The sequence below is a fragment of the Triturus cristatus genome, chromosome 3_1, assembly GCF_964204655.1.
Source record: "Triturus cristatus chromosome 3_1, aTriCri1.1, whole genome shotgun sequence".
Lineage (NCBI taxonomy): Eukaryota > Metazoa > Chordata > Amphibia > Caudata > Salamandridae > Triturus > Triturus cristatus.
In genome coordinates this window covers 1,045,666,972-1,045,687,248 of record NC_140583.1, presented here as the reverse complement: position 1 = coordinate 1,045,687,248, position 20,277 = coordinate 1,045,666,972, and the positions used below count along the sequence as shown (strand labels likewise).

Sequence of the window (20,277 nt, the reverse complement as noted above, 5' to 3'; positions counted from 1 at the left end):
CGAGGTCATGGCGTCGAGATAGTGATTCGTGAGAACATGGACGTCAGAGGTGTTTGCAGGGGGCTGGAGCAGGTTATAGCTGGAGGCGGGTAGTGAGTTGGGGTTGATTTTTTTCCAGTCTCGTTTCCAGATCTTTGGTTTTGTGGGTTGCGATGAGTTGAGTTTAAAGGTTTCTTTGATGTGAAAGGCAATAATGTGATGGTCGGACCAGTCGCATGGGTGGATCGAGTCCACCTGGATGACGTCAGCTTTGGAGATAATGAGATCAAGGGTTGATCCTTTAATGTGAGTAGGACTACTGCAGGATTGGGTGAAGGCTAGATCATCCAGGAAGTTTTTGAAACTGTTGACCCCTGAGTCATTAATGTCATTCCAATGGAGATTGAAGTCGCCTAGGAATATTTGGGTAATTTGCCGCCCGTTGTTTGAGGAGATCAAATCCATGAGATGTTCGATGAAAAGGAGGTTGTCTCCTGGGGGATGGTAGATGATGTGGAATGAGCAAACAGGTTTGCCCTTGCAACAAATGTTTAGGCATAAGTATTCGCAAGATGTGAAAGATGGCGAAATGGCTCTGTTTATGGTGATGCTGCTGCGATGTATACAAGCTATGCCGCCCCCTATCTTGTCCGATCTATCGAGTCTAATGATGTCGTAGTTAGGAGGGACGAGGATGTCGAGTAGTGGTGTGGATGAATCTGTTAGCCAGGTTTCCGTAAGAAATAGGATGTCAAGCTCCTGGGAGATGATGAGGTCAGCTATGTCGGCAGCATGTCTGGAGGCTGATCGGCAGTTAAGAAGAGTGCATTTCAGATGGGGTGCAGAGAGGGAAGAAGAGGGATCTGGAGGTACAAGGATTCTTCTAAGGTTATTAGCACATACTCCTCTGTTGTTGTGTGTGGCGGGTCTGCGAGGGTTGAGGGGGATAGTCGGGATGGTAGTCTGAGAGGATGGAAGGGAGTTGGGGAGGGGGGGGTCGTAAGAGTGCAGAAGAGAGAGGAGATCGCTCTCCGAGAGTAAATTGGTGGTGCGTATCGGGCGTGTACGGGTGTTGTGGGAGGGAACTGTTTTCCAAGATGGAGGGGGCATTTTAGAGGCAGGTGGAGTGGGGTACGGTCTTTGCCCCCCGTGGGCGAAATGGTAGCCCTACCACCACTGTTTAGTGCTAACTCCCTCTCGCCCCCCTTGAAGTTTGGGTCTGGTTGCGCCCCTGCCTAAATCGTACTCCTCCTATAATGACCAAGACATCAAATACTGCATCGAGCCTCAGTGCCACTCCTCAGCTGCCGTAATCCGGTCTGTCATAATCTGCTTCCTTTAAAACTTGACAGAAAAAAGAAAACATTCTCTCGGCTAGGAGCCCTTAGACCCGTTCGTGGTCACCACTGCCTCTAGTAAACCTGACACTTTACGTTTTCTACAGGACGCCCGGCTGTGTCAATGTCACCAGTTTTATCAATTTGAAGCATTGGTCAGTGATAGGTTAGTTAAATCAACAAAGGATTTTCACTTGAAAGACTTGCGTATCCTCCTTGCACTGAGGGCAGCAGTGATGATGCTGGACGTTGGGGCAAAAAACTTTAGAGTTAAAGACCTCACGTCATTTTGGGATACAAATTTGGCATTTTGGACCATGTTTTGGCGCTGTATTTACAATGATTTCGAAGACCAGGTGTGCAACATTTTTATATAAAGTTGACATCTTTTATGGCCAAGGATTGATTACAAATTAATGAAGCCAAATTTAAAATGATCATGGAGCAATGCTTCCAACATATTGAAGGAATATGTATGGCACTCCTCCCTCGTTTCTCGGTAAGATGCACATCTTTTGAGCTAGATGTTCAACCATTTTGGAGCCAGACACGTTTTCAGAGGAAAATTGATACTGGTATGAAGTCATGTCTTAGAGAAATATTTAACCAAATGTATAACCTTATGGAAGACTTGAGTTATTTGCACTTTCAATCTGGCACCAATTCAAAGGTGTGAAATTAAGTTTTATTTGACTTTCTTTTCGTCATTTTCTTTATTTCTATTTCCTTCCCTCTCTTTTATACCCCCCATTATCTCATTCGCTTTCATTTTCTCTCTTTCTCTTTCTTCCAGTTTGTAGTGGGTGTCGTACAGATGGCCTTGCCTTACTTGCTGAACGTTTTGTGTAACTTGACAGGGCATTTTTTCTACCATTGCTTATTGGTTGTTTCTGTATTATAATTAAACAAACATTTTAAGATTGTTCTCTTTTTTATTTAGGTGGACCTCAGCAAATGCAATTACTTGGTAGATTTGGATACTGTCACTGAAACTCCAAGGGAACCGAGATATTCTGCAAAAAAAGATGAGTGGGTGGTTATTGCCTACAAACCATTTCTAGACGCCCCAAGGTGAGTCAAGGATACAAAAATTTACACTGGAACCAACAAGATTTGGATTTAAAAATATCATAGCTTTAAATTGATTGAAAATCCTACATTTCTCATCCTGTCGACTGCCTTCTCTTCTTGGATGCTGGTTTGTTGCTACATAATCCTCATTGGCCATACCTGTTAATAAAGAAAAGGGGAAGAACACTTAATAGGCTCCCTCTTACCAGGAGCACTCCGACATGTAAGAGTTCTTTCCCTTTATTTTATGGCTTCCAAAAACCACCACCTGCTTTTAATTCCTCATTCACCATTAGACCAATCACAGAGCTCGCTTAGATGTTATCTTCGAAAGTTGCCTTTGTTTTCCCTGTTGTTGTAAGCTGCTTTCGTGTCACTTCTTGTTGTTCGTTTTTTGTTCTGACACTGGAGATCTTTTATCAGCATTCATCGTTGGCAGCAACCGTGTTGAGACTTTGTCGCTTTACCACAGCGCTTTCTATTTATGCAACTGCATACTCCTGCTTCTTGCCTTGCTTGTTAGAGAATATGCCATGTGCACCTCACTTCTGTCCTTGTGCTGTACAATCCTGACGGTGCGGAGATGCTACTAGGAATGTGCGGAGTTCCTAGAATTTGCTTTTGCATAATTTGCTAAATTTCACAAAAAATGATGCAAAATTGCGTGAAATGCGAATCCAGCATTTAGCTCTATATTTTACTGTAACATGCATCCTCACATAACACAAACAACACAAGTGCCCCAAACAACAACTGTTCACGTTCTGATCGTTCTAATTGTTCCCGTGCTCCGGCGTTTACAACAAACACAGCACCACTTGGAGTAACGGCATAATTTCAGGAATTTTGCATAACAAATATAGAATGAAATGCCAGACATAGCACACTATTAGGTTGATATAATGGAAATTTCACCCGTGCCTAATGCATACCTTAAAATCTCTTTTCTTAAAGCCACAGTTTGATCAATAGTGCAGCCGTGTTGCACAAATCATCTCAGTAACTTGAGAATCCTGCTTCTATTTTATATGTTTAATGACATGGTTCAAGGTGACTGGTCCTGTGAACTGTGTTCCTTTGCCATAAACCACAGGTTGCAAAGGTGAAGTCCTCTGAGTTTGAAACTCTGGGTGATTTGTGATCTCATACTTTGGAGATATCAGATACCAACACAGGACCCAGTTCACGAAGGGCCTCCGCTCTCGCGGCAGAGGGCTCCGCACTGGTGGTGGGCGCCAGGTCCAGCTTTAGCGCTGGTGACGCCAGGTGCAACAGTGTTTGTTGGCGCCCCCCCCATCTATGATGGAGGTCACCTCCACCATGGATTCCCTCACACCACCTATTAACAGTGCCCCTCAAGGCTCCAGCACCACTCTGTTTCAGATGCATTTAATGAGTGATATGGCACCACTCAAACCAGTGAAGGGCGACAGAGCACTTTGCATCACACACACATTCACTGAGACAATCAGATGTGTGTACATCAGCCTATAGGAAGTGGTACATAAGCCAGAGTACTACAAGGTGTGGGAGTGGATTGTCATCCATACTGGTAGGCAGTGTAGTTTAATAGTTTACATTGCCTACTGGTCTGGTGTTTCGTTCTCAGACTTAAAAACGAAACACCATAGTTTGGGGCTCCCTTTAATAATGAGAATTGATTCCTACCTAAATGAACCCTTTTTTCAACATTAATCGATGCTCTAATCAATACGTTGCAGTGTGCATGCAGTTCATCGATGACGGTTAATAATTTACTATTCTACATAAGGATTTTAACTTATAAGCTGCAAGTAACAAAAGGATGTCTCTTAGAAAAGCAGTAACGCACTGACCTATTTACATTATATGCACTCTGTGATCTGCATGTTAAACGTTCTTTGCAGCAGGCATATTAACCCTCTGCCCTATTTTATGATCAGTCAAACCCTCAACTAGACAAAACTCAGATCTCTCTCCAGTAAGAACATTAATCACCGGAGTTATCTTGAAATTTGTATTGTTGGCTGGAGATTGCTGGAGGCGAGGAACGCAGCAACAGGGGCTTGTAAAACCAAAATAAACTTGCAAACACGGCACCCTCTGAAGTCAGCACCCGGTGCGGTGGCACTGGTTGCACTCCCCTAGAGGTGACCCTGGTGGGACCTCCACTATGAGAAACAGCATTGCAGAGGTCATGCCACGACTGCAGGGCCCCTGACACGTGTGGGTAGGCCCGCATGATTTAGGCTCACCATGTGGAATGACAGCACCTTACTGCACACAAAATCTTGTTTCATGCTAAGGAGCAGTGCTGACCTCGCACTTGTTTGGCTTCAGGGTCAATTGAAGAGAAAGCAAGCCCCACACCTTCACATTCTGCAAAGGCAGGTTGGATTTAGCTTTGATAGCTGTTGGTTGAGTAATTGAATCACTGCGTTTCACTGTAAGGAGGGCCAACTTTAGCGCTGGTGGCGCCATGACCTGCTTCTTCACTAATCTCCTCACTGCCACCCTCCAGAGGTACCTCTCAACTCTCCATAGTCCCTCTCTCACTGCGATTCATTGTTTTATATAGTTGCTATTCATAGTTCACTCACACTTAGTTCTGTGATCTGTCAGGTACACATTCTTTGTTGCAGGCACATTAACCCTCTGTGCTACTTTATGTTGAGTCAAAACTGCCACTAGACAAAACTCCATATTTCTCCAGCAAAGAACATTAATCACTAGAGTTATATTGACATTTGTATTGTTGCCTGAAAACTGCTGTACACACAAGGAGCTCTACAACAGGTGCTGTTAACCCATTAATTATTTTTAAACAAAGCGCCTCCCCAGGTCTGCGCCAGGTGCAGCCGCACCGGTCCACCGCCTTAATACTGGCCGACGGTAAGCATTGTGTTTTTTTTCTCAAGAGTACGAGCTAACAACAAGCCAGCCTTTACACATTTGTATATTTTGCCATGTGTCACGTTAGGCTCTTTTATTTTAAGCCATCCCTCCAGCAGGGAGTCTTTTCAAGGCACCCACCCTTGTCCTAGCGTGCATAGCAGGTAAAGCAGCAGACACATTCAGTAATGTCCTAGCGTGCACACCAAGTACTCAATCTACGGTTTCCGGGCCTGGCAGACCTTTCCTTGCCCCTGCAGACCTACCAAGGGAATCTTGAAACAGCAGCATAGAGATAAAGCCTCTTGACAGGCAACATCGTTTTTTAATTCGGGGGTTCTTTGTACTAGCCAGTTAAGCCCGTTTTATGAGCAGGACTGTCGTGCTTATACAACAAGCTGACATGACTGTAGGAACGAAGCTCGAACAGCAAACGGCGAAAACAATCTTGCAAGCGTATGTTTGTTTGCACTCTTCTGGTTTTGGGCTTTGTTTCTACAGTCAGTTAAGCATGCACTGCCATCAAGGAAGGCCTCATGAAAGGTCAGTTATGGGGACTGTGGAACAGGCGGGCAACTAGAGCCAAATTTCGGGGGGGCGGGGGGGTTGGGGGGGCTTAAAAAGATTTCGGGGGGGGGGGGGCTAAGTCTTCGAGCCATAGGCAGAGTGGCTGTAGGAAGGGGTGAAACCACAACAAAAGCCTCATTAACGAGTAACTGGTCTTTTAAAGACCTGTGAAGTACTCGGGTCCGGCTGCAATTAGACGGACGCCAGCCCGCGAGGCTGTCTCAGCCGGGCTGACACACACGACGGGGGGTGGGGCTGAAGCCCGGTGAGCCCAATGGGTGTTGCGCGCCTGCTGTGGAAGGACATAGAAAACGTATGGGAACTGAACAGGAGTGTAACAGGGTTGGGATGGGTTAGTGAGTGTGAGGAGATCTAGCCCCGGTTTTTCATTTGGACGCTGGCGTCTGCAATCATTTTTTTTCCATTATGAGTACAGGCAAGAGAGTGCCAAGAAATATCCTCTTGGGTAACTTCACACGTAGAAGTGGTAAACCTGAGAGCTTTGGAGCGTTAAAGCTCCATGTACCCTCTCTAGCTTCCCTTTACTGCTAGAGATGTTGCTGGTACTGCCCCACATGCCAGCATTTTAGAAGAGGAAAGTGGGAGATTAATAAAAAATAATCAGAATATATTTTCCCCATTGACTTCCATTGTAGGCGAGGTCATTTCAGGCTGGAGACAGCCAAAACAAAGCCATTTCTGGCTAAAAAAAAGTGAGTCTCCCGCCTGAACTGAATCGGCTCTATTGGCATATATGGGTACTGTATGGAGCAATTATAATGCTTGAATGTAATTGAATATAATACTGAAGGTAATATTTTTTGCCATTATGGCTGTTTCTACTTCAGGCCAATGCTTTTTATGATGAAGTATCACTCGAGGTATCTCACTTAAAATATGAAAATGTCACATGTTGGCACAATGCAAACATGGAATTGTTGCACATAAGAAGGTTCAAGACTTGCCAGCCTTTAATATATGGAAATGCATGGTTTTGTCTGTGTGTAACTGGAGAGTCAGCGACTTAAATCCTGGTTGGTGCACTGGGGAAAAAACTATGTTTATTTAGAATGCTATTTTTGGGTGGCATTGTGTGTCAGTAAGCACTGTGGAAATGTTCATAAATATTTTACATACAGGCTAAAATGTATAGGTTGCACATAGTTTAAGATTGGCTGCTGCAAATTGTGCAAAAAGATTGGAAAGAAAGCATTTTGTCGTAATGTTTTGAAAAGGTGTGTGTTCCTTTTCTGTCCCTATAGTTCCCCACTCCACACTGTCTTTTGTGGTTGCCCCGCCATCGATGCGGCCCTTTGGCACCCCCCACATTGTACTTTTTGGCTTCTGAGAAAATGTTTGTGAGTAACCATGGCTTAGAGTCCGCCCATTGATTACCATTGGTTAGCTTCATTATCACCCACATTTACCTGCTTTTTATTTTTTTTAACATGTTAGCTTTTCTTCCTCTTCTTGTATTTGTCCTACCCCTGGAGCATGGATGAATTACTGTGTCCTTACACTGCTTGCTTTTTCAGGTGCTACTTTTTTCTTTTTGTATAAGCACTTCACGAGAGTGCATGAGTTTTCCAGCTGTCTCTTTAGTTCGTTTCTCTTCCCCTCTCTGCACTGCTTTCTCTTGTCTATGTGTTTCTCCTCTCTCCTCTGAAATGCTCTCGCCCTTGTATTCAATCCTGACTGTGTTGTTTCTCACATGTGCTTCTCCACCTCCAAGTTCCACATTGCTCTTTTTCTCTCTCTAACCCATTTACTTTTTAGGTCTCGCCTGACCCAGCGCATGCGCTGGTCTGGCGAGACTTATTGAGAGGGCTCCAAAAAGCCTAGAGCTACAGTGCATGTGCGCGGGCGCGCGCTCCGCGCTTCACCCAGATTACTTTCACTTTTGCGGCCGCACGGCCGCTTTGATGTTTGCATGACTAAACACTTATAAGGTCCCAAAGGCGAGACCTATTGGCTATGCCAATGCTTGTTTTCACTTGCCCCCATGGTCCATGTTGCATTCCCTCTTGCCAGTTTCTTCCCCTCCCCACTGCCCTCTGAGTTGCTTCCCCCCACCCACACCCTCCATGTTTCTTATGTCTCTTTGTTGCTTCATTTCCCACCGGCTACCCCTGTTGCTTCTGTGCACGCTCAGCAAGTGTTCCTTTCCCGTACGTTTTCCCATATGTTGCTTACGTCTCCCTGCCTATGTTGCTTCCCCCACCGGTTTCCAAAGAAAAACGCTTTTGCATGTTTTTTTCTGTTTAGTTGCCAATCGGAGTTGGATCAGTAAATAAAAAGAGGCCACATCATTTTATAGACACGCTTGAGTAATGTGTGCACCTACAGAAGAGGCTTTTTTCTTATTTAGCTATGCTGTACACCATCGGTGAGACTAATTGTCTTTGCCAATGCTTGTTGGCTTTTGACCTTCTCACACTTTCATAGCTGACAATTTTCAAAGTGTCTCGCAGAGAAAGTTACAAGGTATCATGTGACCACTGTATGCCTCTCAATGTTTGGGAGCAATTCAGACTGAATTTATGAATTAGTGTCTCTGTCAGTTAGAGAAGATTTGCAAACTTTTGGCAGATTACCTTCTCCCTTTTTAGAATTCCCCCAGCTGTGCTTGTCTTTTGAATTAAAGAAACTTTATTCGGGACACTTTGTTGATCTGAAGGAAGTAATGTCATTCTTTGGGTGCTTTTTAAATTCCTAGGTTTAATTGTTCCTTTTTAGTCCAGTTGTGCTACCGGTCCATTCCTTTGTTGCATAACAATTATCTTTGTCTGAAAATCTACACTGAGAGATTTTCCAAGTTTCAGTACATTAGTGCATTTCTCGCTCTAGAATATTGCTCATTGTACTCCAAAGCTGGTAATGCTGATATTGATGCCTATTCAGTCCGGTCCTCAGTTCTTTTGACTAGAATGATTTCAATCAGATTTTGACAATTTATATGTGCGAGAGCTTTCTTTTTGGTTATCCTGCATTAACTGTTTCCTCCGACAGTATACTGCTAGCTGAGTTGTTTCCTCCGACTTTATACTGCTAGGCTGAGTTGTTTCCTTTGACAGTATACTACTAGGCTGAGTTGTTTACTACGACAGTATGCTGCTAGGCTGAGTTGTTTCCTACGACAGTATACTGCTTGACTGCGTTGTTTTCTACGACAGTATACTGCTAGGCTGAGTTGTTTCCTCTGACTGTATACTGCTAGGCTGAGTTGTTTCCCAGGACAGTATACTACTAGGCTGAGTTGTTTCTTACGCCAGTATACTTCTGGGCTGAGTTGTTTTCTCCTACAGTATATTGCTAGGCTGAGTTGTTTCCTACGACAGTATACTGCTTGGCTGAGTTGTTTTCTACGACAGTATACTGCTAGGCTGAGTTGTTTCCTCTGACTGTATACTGCTAGGCTGAGTTGTTTCCTCTGACTGTATACTGCTAGGCTGAGTTGTTTCCCAGGACAGTATACTGCTAGGTTGAGTTGTTTCTTACGCCAGTATACTTCTGGGCTGAGTTGTTTTCTCCTACAGTATATTGCTAGGCTGAGTTGTTTCCTACGACAGTATACTGCTTGGCTGAGTTGTTTTTTACGACAGTATACTGCTAGGCTGAGTTGTTTTCCAGGACAGTATACTGCTAGGCTGAGTTGTTTCTTACGCCAGTATACTTCTGGGCTGAGTTGTTTTCTCCTACAGTATATTGCTAGGCTGAGTTGTTTCCTAAGACAGTATACTGCTAGGCTGAGTTGTTTCCTCCGACAGTATATTGCTAGTCTGAGTTGTTTCCTACGACAGTATACTGCTAGGCTGAGTTGTTTCCTACGACAGTATTCTGCTAGCCTGAGTTGTTTCATCCAACATTATACTGCCAGGCCGAGTTGTTTCCTCTGACAGTATACTGCTAGGCTGAGTTGTTTCCTTTGACAGTGTACTGCTAGGCTGAGTTGTTTCCTTTGACAGTATACTGCTAGGCTGAGTTGTTTCCTTTGACAGTATACTGCTAGGCTGAGTTGTTTCCTTTGTCAGTATTCTGCTAGCCTGAGTTGTTTCCTCCAACATTATACTGCTAGGCCGAGTAGTTTCCTCTGACAGTATACTGCTAGGCTGAGTTGTTTCCTTTGACAGTGTACTGCTAGGCTGAGTTGTTTCCTTTGACAGTATACTGCTAGGCTGAGTTGTTTCCTTTGACAGTATACTGCTAGGCTGAGTTGTTTCCTTTGTCAGTATTCTGCTAGCCTGAGTTGTTTCCTCCAACATTATACTGCTAGGCCGAGTAGTTTCCTCTGACAGTATACTGCTAGGCTGAGTTGTTTCCTCTGACAGTGTACTGCTAGGCTGAGTTGTTTCCTTTGACAGTATACTGCTAGGCTGAGTTGTTTCCTTTGACAGTATACTGCTAGGCTGAGTTGTTTCCTCCAACATTATACTGCTAGGCCGAGTTGTTTCCTCTGACAGTATACTGCTAGGCTGAGTTGTTTCCTCTGACAGTGTACTGCTAGGCTGAGTTGTTTCCTTTGACAGTATACTGCTAGCCTGAGTTGTTTCCTCCAACATTATACTGCTAGGCCGAGTTGTTTCCTCTGACAGTATACTGCTAGGTTGAGTTGTTTCCTCTGACAGTGTACTGCTAGGCTGAGTTGTTTCCCAGGACAGTATACTGCTAGGCTGAGTTGTTTCTTACGCCAGTATACTTCTGGGCTGAGTTGTTTTCTCCTACAGTATATTGCTAGGCTGAGTTGTTTCCTACGACAGTATACTGCTTGGCTGAGTTGTTTTCTACGACAGTATACTGCTAGGCTGAGTTGTTTCCCAGGACAGTATACTGCTAGGCTGAGTTGTTTCCTTTGACAGTATACTGCTAGGCTGAGTTGTTTCCTTTGACAGTATACTGCTAGGCTGAGTTGTTTCCTCCAACATTATACTGCTAGGCCGAGTTGTTTCCTCTGACAGTATACTGCTAGGCTGAGTTGTTTCCTCTGGCAGTGTACTGCTAGGCTGAGTTGTTTCCTTTGACAGTATACTGCTAGCCTGAGTTGTTTCCTCCAACATTATACTGCTAGGCCGAGTTGTTTCCTCTGACAGTATACTGCTAGGTTGAGTTGTTTCCTCTGACAGTGTACTGCTAGGCTGAGTTGTTTCCTCTGACAGTGTACTGCTAGGCTGAGTTGTTTCCTTTGACAGTATACTGCTTGGCTGAGTTTGTCCTACGATTGGTTTTTAGAATACATCGACAGATACGCACTTAATGAACTCATATAGACTTCAAATTGTCCTCATTTCAGAGTAGAGCGAAGTCAGAAGAAAATAAGTAAGCATTCTTTGAAACGCTGTGTCAAGTTTAAGAACTGGGAGTATATCAGGCCAGTGAATTTTTCCAGCTGCTGAAGAGATTGTACGAAGGACCCAAGTCACTCACATCCATTATAGAAAACAAAATATGGTTTGTTGTTCAGGTTCTCTTAGAGTACTGGTAGGGTCCTATTCACAAACGTCTAGCCGAGAATCTACTAGGAGTACATGTTTCTAAAGATGTTTTCGATAGAAAATAGCCATTGATTCCTTATCTTTTGAATCCTCCCAGGCACCAAAATATATCCGGAAAAGATTCAATTGCTCCTGAGTACCAGTAGGTGGTGCAAGCAGCATCCACTGAAACTCCATCTCACCCTGAACATGAAGAGAAGGCAAATTACATAGTTATCATCCTGAACATGAAGAGAAACAAAACGATCTAGTTATCACCCCTGTTTGTTAACATCAGTTAAAAGAAATTCTGTGCCCTTTGACACTGATCCAAAGATATGCTCCTCTGATTTTTGTTCGAATATACATTTTTTAATTTAAAAATAAATTAGTCTGCAGTGTACCAGGCACAGGGCTGGACTGGGACCCAAAACCGGTCCTGGCAAAGTGCTTTGCCAGCCCCCCAGGTGTTTGGGGGTGCAGCCGAGCGGTTTACCAGGGTCGGTTTCTGCCGACTTCGTTACAGCGGCCGATATTGCAGCTAAGCCGCAAAAACGGCCCTGTAACAAAATCGACCCAGGGGCCCAAAACCGGCCCCCAACCCTGGCGGCCCACCGGGGAAATGTCCGGTGCCCGCTATGGCCAGTCCGGCCCTGACCAGGCATATCTCTACTAAAATCTACAGGTTTCACACCTCTGTCACAGACCCACATATCTTTCAGTGGTATGTGGCTCCTAGACATGCCTTTAAGTCCTGCAATGAATGCTCCTTTATATATATGGGAAGGGTAAAACTAGTAAATGCATAAGGGATATCTTTTTGTCACCAATGCAATGGCAGCAACTAACGCGAATACTAAGAGAGATTTGCAAAGAGGATCTGCAGCGTAGTGTAACAAGTGGCAAAAGCAGTTGGGTGTTACCTGAATGCATCACCAGTATTGTTGAGATACTCTGATTCTAGGTTAGTCTTAAAATACTAGAAGTTTGGATAAAACGTTATAAAAGGACCCTCAGTTTTCAGAATGTTGTTGCTGGTTTCTACTCACCTTGGTTACCAGAAAATGTTTCTCCTCTGTGACTCACAGCCTTAGAGTAGATGGGCTCCTAAATCCACAGTAAACTAGTCTTGGCATTGTGGAGGAGCTGGAGTCCTCAGTGACCATGAAATTGGCAATTTAAAAAATGTAGTTCCCTAGCTCTTTGGAAGTTAGCAGGCCAATCAAAAACTGGATTGACTAATATGAGCCTTGGACCAGGTTATACATCTCTGTTCTTTCCACATTGCTTTTCTACCTTCCTTATCAGAAACATCAGTCATTCATCATGGGATTTCATAGCAATCTCTATTGTCTGATGTACCTGATTGACTATGAGTGGCCTCCAGGATTTCCTCATTTTATATGCTGTTAAAGGCTCTCCCAGTTACAGATTTCAAAATAAGAAGAAAGAGGCTCTCTCAGGATTGCATAGAGTGTTGCAAAAATACAATTTAAATATCAAAGACAAAGGCTGAGAAAACTGTGTCCTGTGGTTTAGAAGAACACTTTGGGTAAAGCCCATCACATGTTTTGCAATGGTTCTCTTAACGACAGCCTTCCTAGTTGTGAATGTTCTTCATTAATATCACCATGGTGATCCAAAATCACCTCTGGGTTGATGGTCTAACAATCTCACAATAGCCTTTGTGGGAAGTTACGATATAGTGAAACAAAAGGTCGTAAGAAATTACATCTGGGTTAGAAATAAAAAGATCTTGAACTGGCCAAAAATGAAAACAAAATAACCTCACATCAGTGGCCCAACAATTTGGATGAAGATGTCATTACTGCAAACATCAATCCCGTGGATGTGCATTGGCCAATTAATGTTGACCAAAGATGTGGCCGAATCGAAAGAAGCCATCTTCATTTTTCCAGATGAATGGAAAAATGAAACTCTAAGCTGAGTTGTAATTTTTGAACCACAGACTGAAGATGGTTTACCAGTTCCACTGTTATGTTCCTATGAAAGTGTTCAGAAATAGTTATCTGTTCATTAGGACCAAAGACACCCACATTAAGACCACAGATATGCAACAAAAATCACACAAGACATGTTTTAAATACCAAAATATGGTTGTACCCTGTCAAAAAATCTCACCATCACATATCCCAGTGGAAAATACAGGGAATTTGCAAAACTCTGTCAATAAGTTGGACAACTGTGATTCTGATGCCACTACATTTTCCATATAAATATGATTTTTCTGCCTATGCCATATTAACTACCATCTGGTTCTTGATTATCAGATTTTAACAACAAAAAAAATATTTCAGACGGATACTTTTAACTGCAGATTACTGTATTAAAGAAATATCCCCAATTGAATCCAGACATTTTCTCAGCATTGCTTCCGTGCATTGTGATAGCTTTGTTCTGTCGCTGAAGTGACAGCGCGGGGCTTCATTTAATCACCACCCCTTTATGCCAACATCAGTTTCTTTCTTTCCATGCCTGTGAATGTGGATCCAGAGCTCTGCTCCCCATTTTGTCGTTTTTTGACTATTTTCCAAATTGTCATTCAGCCCTAAATCTGGGGCTAATCATCGATGTAGTCAGCGACTAACTAAAAGAATAGGATTTTAATTAATTGGCTGTTAATTCATTTGATGTAGATATCTTGAAAATCTGGCATAAATCCAGCCCTTATAGATCTATGGTGAGCATCCCTGTTCTAGCATTCGAACAGCTTGCATATTCAGCCTTTTTCTTTGTAAAATACCAGTTTCTCCTTTGCACAATATTTATTAATGTTACCAATTTTATCAATCACAGAATGCTGACTCCAATGTGCTAGTATTTCGCCTCTGACTTTGGGGTTACATAAACTAATGCAACAGTTGCATTGACCCAATGAACTATCTTACTGGATTGAAACATTTTGCATGATTACTTCCTAAAGAGGGCACATTGCTTTCCTGTATGCTCCTTTTTCAGCGCACACTGTATCTGCGGCTCGGTACAGAAACCTTGCAATCTTCGTCATCCAAGTAATTTTTTTTTTATACATTATTGGTCCTGTTGGATCAGTTGACTAAAACAAACTTGTTTATACTTATTTTCTCGGTGTATGACACAAAACGTAGAATTGTGTACAGGAAGAATCGTCAACCTATGATGCACATCGCCTGCGCCTTGAGGGCTCAGGGACAAGTGTGTTCTTAAAGGCTTATATAGCACTTTAAGGAGGGTTGAGTGGTAGTCGTGGCAAAAGCTTGGCTGCAGAGGTGCACAACTGGGAGCGGGTTCACCACAAAGAATAGAGGGTATTGTATAGGCAACTAACACTGAAGGGTGTCGGGTCTGAGAACCACATGAAAGGCTCCCATTGTTAGTAGAATAGGCTCAATCAGCGTACGGGGAGAATTATAAGCTACGCGAACAATTAATCTATGGATGGGGATGTCTAATACTGTGATTTTTTGTTTTTTTATCACTCTTCGTCCTGTGCTGCCTATAAAATATTTCTGTATATTGAATTATTGTTAATAGTAATGTGTCTTTTATTGAGAAAATGAAAAATTAAGATTTAAAGAAGGAGGGAAGCTGTGTTATTCATGCACGAGGCTGGTCTTTTGGAAGGATAATTGTAAGTCTTGAGATGCTGCATGATGACTGTGACATGGCTAGTTGACATTTACGAGGTGCTGTATAAAGGCACACGAGGCAAGTTGATGAACGATGTACATGGTCCATAAATATTTGTTGTTGAAGTCATAGCACTGTTTTTTGATTTGCATCCTGTTAGTATATAACTGGGCGATGCCTTTGCAATGCTTGGATCCCTCCATTTGTGACCAGTGTCTGTAAGAATATGCTTGAATGTGCCAAGCTTGAGACTCAAAGCCACCTCTTACCATTCCACTTTGCTTGTGTCCTCAACGGAGCATGTGATTCCATAGAATCTGGACCCAGAAATCTGGAAAATGAGGGACTTTTTTTTAGCTTCAGTGACTAATTCTGGGGGTCTTACATCGCAATTCTGATTTATATTCTCATGCTCACTGCATTTTTGATAGCCCTAGCATGCTATTGCACTGGCACATTCAGACGAACTAAAATGTCCATATCTGAAAGAGACTATTATTTATAGATGCCTTACCTTGGAATTACCCCCCGGCGTCAGAGTGGATCAGAGGAATTCGTTTTTAGCAGTACCCCTGCGCATCGGTAGGTGGCATCGGTTGACTCTGCGTTCGTAGTTGGCATCGTGGTCACCGGAATGACGTCATGGTATCTACTTAGACGCCACCGCTGACGTCAGTTCTTTCTTTTTCTGCGCCAGCCAGCACAGATCCGGAGAGAGCGGTATCCTTAGTCATTGATTAATTTTTTTTCGACTTTTGTCGATATCTTTTTTGAGTCGTTCGACTCCTGGTGCATGTAGGGATGTCACACCATCGTCGGACTGGCTTCAAGCCTTGTGACCCCTGTCACAAGCTGATGTCGGTCACGGACCCACACCTCGTGTGCCTCTGGAGCCTGGAACGCGACCACCACCCGAAGTCGTGCTCCGACTGTCGGGCCATGAACCCATAGTCTTTGTGGGAGTGGTCCCAAAAGCTTCTGGAGGCCTGGCAGTCATCATCATCACTCTTCCTCGAAGTCTGTCATTCAGTAAGTCGAAGCACAAAATGAAGGCGAACCGAAGCTGGAGCCAGATCCTCGGTCCTCGCTACTCGTTCAGTCTGCCTTTCGCCCCTTTCGTGGCTACGAAGGGATGCCCCACCGCTCTCCACCCAGGGCCAAAGGTTGGCACACACTACGCAGCCTCTGCGCGGCTGGGGACGTGGGACCCAGTGCTGTAGGTATGCGGGCCAGTGGGCGCGCCAGTCCACCAGGGCCCCTCTGCAGCAGCCACCAAACCTTTCTAGTACGAATTTTCAGGCCCCCCCCCCCCCCCCCCACTGGCACAACATCACGTCGGACAGGTGGGTTTTGCAGATAACCTCTATAGACAAAGACATTTTGCTGTATTAGTATATATGTGATGTATGTATTTGTGGTTTCGCGTGAGGATGTTTGGGTATGAAGGTGGTTGTATGCTGTTGAATGTAAGTTGTGCAATGGGATCTATTTTTTCCCAAAAAATCTGTTTGGTCAGTATTTATGAATATATTAATGTTTTTGTATAGAAAAATCTAAAGAATAATAAATTAAACAATGACTACATTTGTTTGAATCATGTCAATATTTATGATGGTCTAGCCAGAGTGGTCAATGAAAGTATATAACGTTTAGCATATTGTAAATTAATATAGGTAGAGTTCTTCTTTTGTGCATTTTGGGTTTTGCAGATAGTGTGAAGGGGCTACCCCCTCCCTTTCGAGATTACTTCTCCCTCTATGCCACCAACACTCCATTGCATGTCGGAGAATCACTTGGCCCTTCTCGGTCAGGAAGTTAGGGCTCTTTTGGCCAAGGGAGCTATCAAGCAAGTCCCTGTGCCAGAAGTAGGTCGTGGTGGCTACTCCCACTACTTCCTTGTACCCAAGAAGGACAAAGGCCTGCGTCCTATCTTAGACCTCAGGGACGTCAACCGCTTCCTCTTGCCCTTGACCCTGAAGACTGGATGGTAGCGTTGGACTTGCAGGACGCTTATTTCCACATCCCTGTTCTGCCAGCCCACAGGTGTTACCTACGGTTCACGGTAGGCCACAAGCATTTTCAGTTCACTGTACTCCCCTTTGGCCTTACCATTGGGCCTTACCAGCGCCCCTCGGATGTTCACAAAAGTGATGGCGGTGGTCGCAGCTCATCTGCGCAGAGCAGGTGTATCAGTCTTCCCCCACCTCGAAGACTGGTTGTTGAAGGCAGGCTCGCCCCAGGGTGTTGTCTCACACCTCCTGGCTACGGCAGACTTCCTGCATTCGCTGGGGTTCACAGTCAACGTGCCGAAGTTGCACCTGATTCCCTCCCAGAAGATCCTTTTCATTGGAGCAGTTCTGAACACAGCGCAGTTTTGGGCCTATCCTCCCGATATTCGGGCTATGATTCCGATGTTTCAGCCTCTATCCTTAATTTCGGTGAGAATTACCCTGAGGCTGCTGGACCTCATGGCCTCCTACATCCTGCTGGTGGATCATACCGGGTGGCATATGCGGGCTCTGCAGTGGGACCTGAACTTCCAGTGGGCACAGCATTGGAGGAATCTTTCCGATTGCGTCGAAATCTTGGAGGACACTGCATCCCAGTTGCAGTGGTGGCTAACAGACCAGGATTGGGTCAACGGCAGATCCCTCTCCCTTCCCCAACCAGAGTTCACATTGATGACAGATGCGTGACTCCTGGGATGGGGCGGCCACATGGGAGAGGCGGAGATCAGAGGCCTTTGGTCTCCGGGGGAGTCTGGGCTCCACATCAACCTTCTGGAGCTCCGGGCGATTCGTCTTGCACTGAAGGCATTCCTTCCTTCTGTCAGAGGACGAGTAGTGTAGGTGTTCACGGACAACACTACCGCCATGTAATACTGCAACAAACAGGGCGGGGTCGTGGATCCTATGTCAGGCGGCTCTTTGCCTTTGGGCATGGCTGGAACATCAGGGCATGTATCTGGTGGTTTAACACCTGGCAAGTTCCCTGAACGCCAGGACGGACTAACTCAGCCGCCGGTGCATGATTGATCAAGAATGGCATCTTCACTCGGAGGTGGTGCAAGGTCTCTTTCCGCAGTGGGCAGAGCCTTGGTTAGATCTGTTCACCACCGAAGAGAACGCGCAGTGTCAGCGGTTCTGTGCATTGGAATTTCCAAAGCGGCACTCGCTCAGCGACGCTTTCCATCACGAGTGGAATTGCGGTCTTCTGTACACCTTTCCGCCTATAGCACTTCTGCCCAAAGCTCTGAAGAAGATCAAGCGCGGCCGGGCCCAAGTCATTCTTGTGGTGCTGGACTTGGCACGACAAGTCTGGTATCCCAAGCTCTTGAATATGGCCATCGATCCGCCGATCAGACTGCCTCTTCGGGAGGATCTTATTTCTCAGCAGCAGGGGACGGTCCTCCACCCGAACCTGTCCAGCCTCCAACTCCTTGCGTGGAGATTGAGTGGCGACAGTTGACAGCCTCCGACCTTCCTCCCGACGTCTGCAATGTTATCTTGGCAGCCAGGCGTCCCTCCACCAAAACGGTATATGCCTGTAGATGGAACAATTTTGTGGCATGGTGCGCAGCAAAGGCTGTGGATCCCTTTTCTGCCCCTCTTTCTTAGGTCCTCCTCTTCTTACTTTTTTTTGCCCAGCAGGACTCTGCTCTGGGCACCTTGAAAGGCTATGTCTTGACTATTTTGGCTTTTCTCCGCCTTCCTGACCAGCCTTCTCTTTTCAAGTCCCCTATTGTAAATAGATTTCTTAAGGACATTGCTCACCTTTATCCTCCTATTTCTTTCGTAATGCCCCAGTGAGACTTGAATCTTGTTTTAACCTATCTTAGGTGCGCTCCTTTTGAGCCACTACATAATTGTCCTCTCAGACTCTTGAGTTTGATAAATGCTTTTCTGATTGCCATCACCTCTGTTCGCAGGATGAGTGAGCTCCAGGCTGTATCTTCGAAACCTCCTTTCCTTGCTGTCCATCCGGACAAGGTTGACCTTCAACCTGGACCTTCTTTTCTTCCCAAAGTGGTTACTTCTTTCCACATAGGTCAGACCATCACTTTGCCCACCTTCTTCCCTCCCACATATCATTCTAAGGAGGAGAAAAGTCTCCACCATCTGGACCCAAAACGTGCGTTATCATTCTATCTGGATCGCTCGAAACAATTCCGGGTGGATGATCCGCTCTTTATTGGCTATGTGGGTGTCAAGAAAGGTTGTGCCGTGCAAAAACGGACATTCTCTCGATGGGTCGTCCTTTGCATTAAGATTTGTTATCCCTTGGCGAAGAAGGAACCTCCGTTAGGACTGCGCACCCATTCCACCAGGGTGATGGTAGCACTACTGCTTTGGGACGTGTAGTCCCCCTCAGTGACATCTGCCAGGCAGCTATGTGGGCATCACTGTACACGTTCATTAAACATTATTGCCTGGATGGTCAAGTCTGGAGGGACGGCTTCTTTGGCCGTTCGGTTCTCCAGGACTTTCTGGTGTGTACTTAGTTCGCAGACTTACCTCCGGGGTTGGTATTGTTGGGGTATCTATTCTAAGGTAAGGAATCTATAACTAATAGTCTGTTTCAGGTGAACAAGTTACTTACCTTCGCTAACAATATATCTGTAAGAGACATATATTAGTTATAGATTCCTTACCACCCCACCCTTCCTCCCCGTTCTGCGAACTGACTTCTAGAGTTAGGGACTCCCTTTCAGGGCCCTAGTCTTGTGCACCAGTGGTCAGTGTCTGGCATGGCTCTGCTCTTCTGGCGTGGAAGGTTGTGTAAAGAACTGACGTCAGTGTGCAGGGGCGGCGTCTAAGTAGGTACCGCAACGTCATTCCGGCGACCACGACGCCAACGACGAACGCGGAGTCGACCGATGCCACCTGCCGACGCGCAGGGGTACTGCTAAGAAAGAATTCTCCGGATCCTGTCTGATGCCTGGGGATAATTCTAAGGTAAGGAATCTATAACTAATATATGTCTCTTACAGCTATATCGTTACCAAAGGTAAGTAACTTGTTCATTTAGAAAGTGCAGCCACCAACAAATACAATTAAATAATAAACAAGTAAAATAAAACTTCACAAAGCAACAGGTTTTGCATTCGGGGATCCAAAGTGAGAAACAATTAGTGTGTATAAATAAAGGAAAAAGAGTATCACATTGGTGAGAGGTAGTGGTAGAGATACAGACCAGCATTGTGGGAAGATTGTAACAGGTGGATTTGGAGACCATTCTTGAATTGCAATGACAAAGGAGCAGTTCTGAGATGCGAAAGATTCCAGAGTTCTGAGTCTCTGTCGATGTGCTGAGAAAGCCTGTGGGCATGTGCGTTTTTAGTGAGTTTTTGGGAT

General features: G+C 44.8%; 1 protein-coding gene across 1 annotated transcript in view; it reads left to right on the top strand.

Moving 5' to 3' along the window:
* ALG9 (ALG9 alpha-1,2-mannosyltransferase) overlaps positions 1-20,277 on the top strand; it is a 640,871-nt gene that overhangs the window by 391,348 nt on the left and 229,246 nt on the right. The window contains exon 14 of the mRNA XM_085645802.1: positions 2,257-2,387. Within this exon, the coding sequence (XP_085501928.1) occupies positions 2,257-2,387 (131 nt within the window). The remainder of the gene's footprint in view (positions 1-2,256; positions 2,388-20,277) is intronic.